Source organism: Galeopterus variegatus, unplaced genomic scaffold (genome assembly GCF_000696425.1).
Source record: "Galeopterus variegatus unplaced genomic scaffold, G_variegatus-3.0.2 Scaffold5077, whole genome shotgun sequence".
Classification (NCBI taxonomy): Eukaryota; Metazoa; Chordata; class Mammalia; order Dermoptera; family Cynocephalidae; genus Galeopterus; species Galeopterus variegatus.
The window spans coordinates 115,311-118,394 of NW_007731188.1; the positions used below are offsets into that span (position 1 = coordinate 115,311).

At 45.0% G+C, this 3,084-nt stretch overlaps 1 protein-coding gene across 1 annotated transcript in view; it reads right to left on the reverse strand.

Moving 5' to 3' along the window:
• Positions 1 to 2,837, reverse strand: part of MOG (myelin oligodendrocyte glycoprotein) — an 11,814-nt gene extending 8,977 nt beyond the window's left edge. The window contains exons 1-2 of the mRNA XM_008588867.1: positions 2,444 to 2,837; positions 1,150 to 1,497 (exon numbers count right to left, since the gene is read on the reverse strand). Coding sequence (XP_008587089.1) covers positions 1,150 to 1,497; positions 2,444 to 2,528 — 433 coding nt within the window. The 5' untranslated portion in view covers positions 2,529 to 2,837. The remainder of the gene's footprint in view (positions 1 to 1,149; positions 1,498 to 2,443) is intronic.
• Positions 2,838 to 3,084: the final 247 nt, after the last annotated feature.

The following is a 3,084-nucleotide window of genomic DNA, read 5'->3' on the forward strand; positions in this document are numbered from 1 at the left end:
CGGGAGCGCCTGCCACACTTCCCAAGCAGCGCACTGTAGCAGTGCGCCACCGGGCTGGCCCAGTAATGTTCCCTTTCTAACAAAATACCACCAACCGAGGAATTCATTGTAACAGGATTTGATCAACTTGACTTGTGAGGGATAATATCCTTGTTTATAACAAATAAAAAGCAAAACACAGAAGGGAAAAAATCCACTTGAATACTTAATTATTTTTCAGATCATTCATATTCCCCTCTCATGGCATGAAATTGACTCTTGCATTTTTGCTGCCTTCATTTCTCACCTTTTCCATTTTGGTTTTTCTTTTCTTTCTTTCTTTCTTTATTTATTTTTAAAAAGATGACCAGTAAGGGGATCTTAACCCTTGACTTTGTGTTGTCAGCACCACGCTCTCGCAAGTGAGCCATGGGCCGGCCCTCTTTTCCTTTTTCAAAATTAAAAAAAAATTTCTCTACATGTACCCACAGATATACGTATTATGTATGCTTTCATATGAATGGATAACTATGATCATATGGATAATTATGAAGTCTTCTCTTTTATTTTTTGGTTAGATCACACTCCTATCCTCCCTCCTTTCTCCTCTTCCTGCAAAGTTCTTCATATTTACTTTCCTGTGGATGGCCTTTCATATTTTGTGAGCGTATATATCAGAATATATACGCTCACAAACACACGGTCTTTTGTTCTCTGCATTCTGTAGCTTGCTTTTATCACGCAACAATACCTCATGGAATGACTCAAAGCCATCTGAGATAGCTCTAAAACCATCTTTTTACAGGCTGCTTAGTATTTATGGTATAGATACCGTCATTCATTTAGCCACTTCCCTACTCCAGGGCACTGACTTTGATTCCAATCTCCTTTCACTCTGAATAGTGATGCAACAGACAGCCATGAGCATGTGAGCTACTGTTTACTGATGCATATATGTGTGGCCTTCAAAGAGTTCATGGAAAGATTCATATTATCTTTTAATTCTATTTTTCCATGAACTTTTTGAAGTACTCTCCTATGTCTGTGGAATTGATTCCCAGGAGTGAGATGTTTGGGTTGAAGGATCTCATCTCAATTGAGAGAATGACTGAGGTCTCAGAGGGAGGTCTTGGCCACCCGACAGGTAATACCTTATGTGACACTCCTCACCTTCCACTTTCAATTCCATTGCTGCCTCCTCTTGGTAAGAATGATCTCGGAAAAAGCAGGTGAAACCTCCTTCATCTGAGAACCTTACGTTCCGGATCTTGAGGGTCGCCTTTCCCTCACTAATAGTCTCTTTTAGCAGCTCTGTCCGGCCCCGATATTCAGGTGCCTGCTCTCCATCTTGGTCCTTGCCATTTCGGTAGAGATGAACCACCCTAGAGAAGGGCGGGCGGTACCACCCCACCTCCATGCCTGTAGCATTCTTCCCAGGAGATATGCGACATGGCAATTCCACTTCATCCCCGACCAGAGCCCGGATGGGGTGCTTTGGTCCTATCACTCTGAACTGTCCTGTCCAAGACACCAAAGAGAAGAGACAAGATCAGAGGGAGACTTGACAAACAAGCACGTCGTGGAAATAATTGCTTCAAACCAGGGAAGAAAGAAGACACTCGATTTTTAAATGAAATTCTAGATCCAGGGAGGGGTAAAAGTTTTCTTCTTGAGCATGTACCCAAATCGATCCCTGTTCTCCTCTCAGAGGTCTTACTGTTGTCACTCCGTCCACTTAAACTGCCTCTCCACCACTTCTCAGCCCTCTGTCCTTGCTTACACTCTGTTCCCCCAAATTCTCCTCTGAGATCTTCTACCTTGGGAATGGCTCTATTTCATTCTTCTTTCCCTCCATACATTCAACCTCACTGCAGCTCCTAGACCCTGCTCTGACCATGTTCCCAGTCTTTTTCCCATGTGGAATGTGGAAAGATTTCCCCAGGGAGAGTGGATGGACTGGGCCGTCTCTATCAATCAGGTTTCTTTTATTTCTCCTCCGCACATGAAAGCAGGGCTCCCCTATAAAAGCTTATTGGTGTCTGATTATGCAAAGCAAACTCTCAAACATGACAAGACAATATAATTCAACAAACACTATTGAGATTTAGTATGGACAGGCACTGCTAAGCATGTTACATACCTCATCTCATTTAACCTTGACAGCAACTCCAAGAGGTTGTTAGTAGTTTATCTCCATTTGAGAGTTGAAAAACCAAAACTGGAAAGCCAGATAAGAGCTGCTTCAAGGAGAACCTTGAGTTAGAGTCACATTAAAGAGTTTGGATTCTATTCTGATGGCCGTAAGGAGCCACTGAAGGTTTCTGTGAAGGGGAACCATGTCAGCAGACCTAAGTTTTAGAAAGAGAACTCGCATGGCAATTTGAGGACAATTTAAGGAAATGAGCCCTGGGGAACTAGCATTTCTGTTCTGAGTCTGACCCGGGCAAGAATAAACATGTCTTACCTGCATAGCTGGAAGACAGGTGGAGGAGGAGGAAGAGGAGGGAGAGGAAGCAGCTGGGCAGAGAGGAGCTCGATAAACTTGCCATCTCCGCTGTTATTGGGGACAGAGACCCTGCAGAGGGGTCAGGCCAAGCAGAGGCGCTTGGGGTGCATATCCCCTACCACTGAAAAAGCCTGAGGAAGGATCTGGGAGGGCAGTGCTGTCCAGGCCCTGCCTCCACCCTGGCCGCTGCTGCAGCTGTGCCTGCAGGAACAGTCCCACATTGCCCTTGCCAGGCACATACACAAAAGGGCTACAGACCAAGGGGTGACCAGGGTTTGCCTTCCCCACCCCCTCAGAGCCACGGGGCAGTGGCTGCCTGGTACTGGGCCTTGCTCCCCCACTCCCTCCCAGTGATCCAGCCTTTGACTGGGTTTCTAGGGACTGATCAATGAGGACCTCAGGATGAGGCTTGTTCATGGAATCTGTAAAGTTCCTTTAATTGTTGGCTGTTAAAAAAAAAAGAAAGAAAATTTAGATTTGGTTTCCTATTTCTATTGTCTCACAACTGTGATTACCAGACCATCCTTCTTGATGTCTAATCTCCCTCTCTCCTACGGCAAACCCAAACTCCCTTTCTTATGTTCACATATGTGACAGGT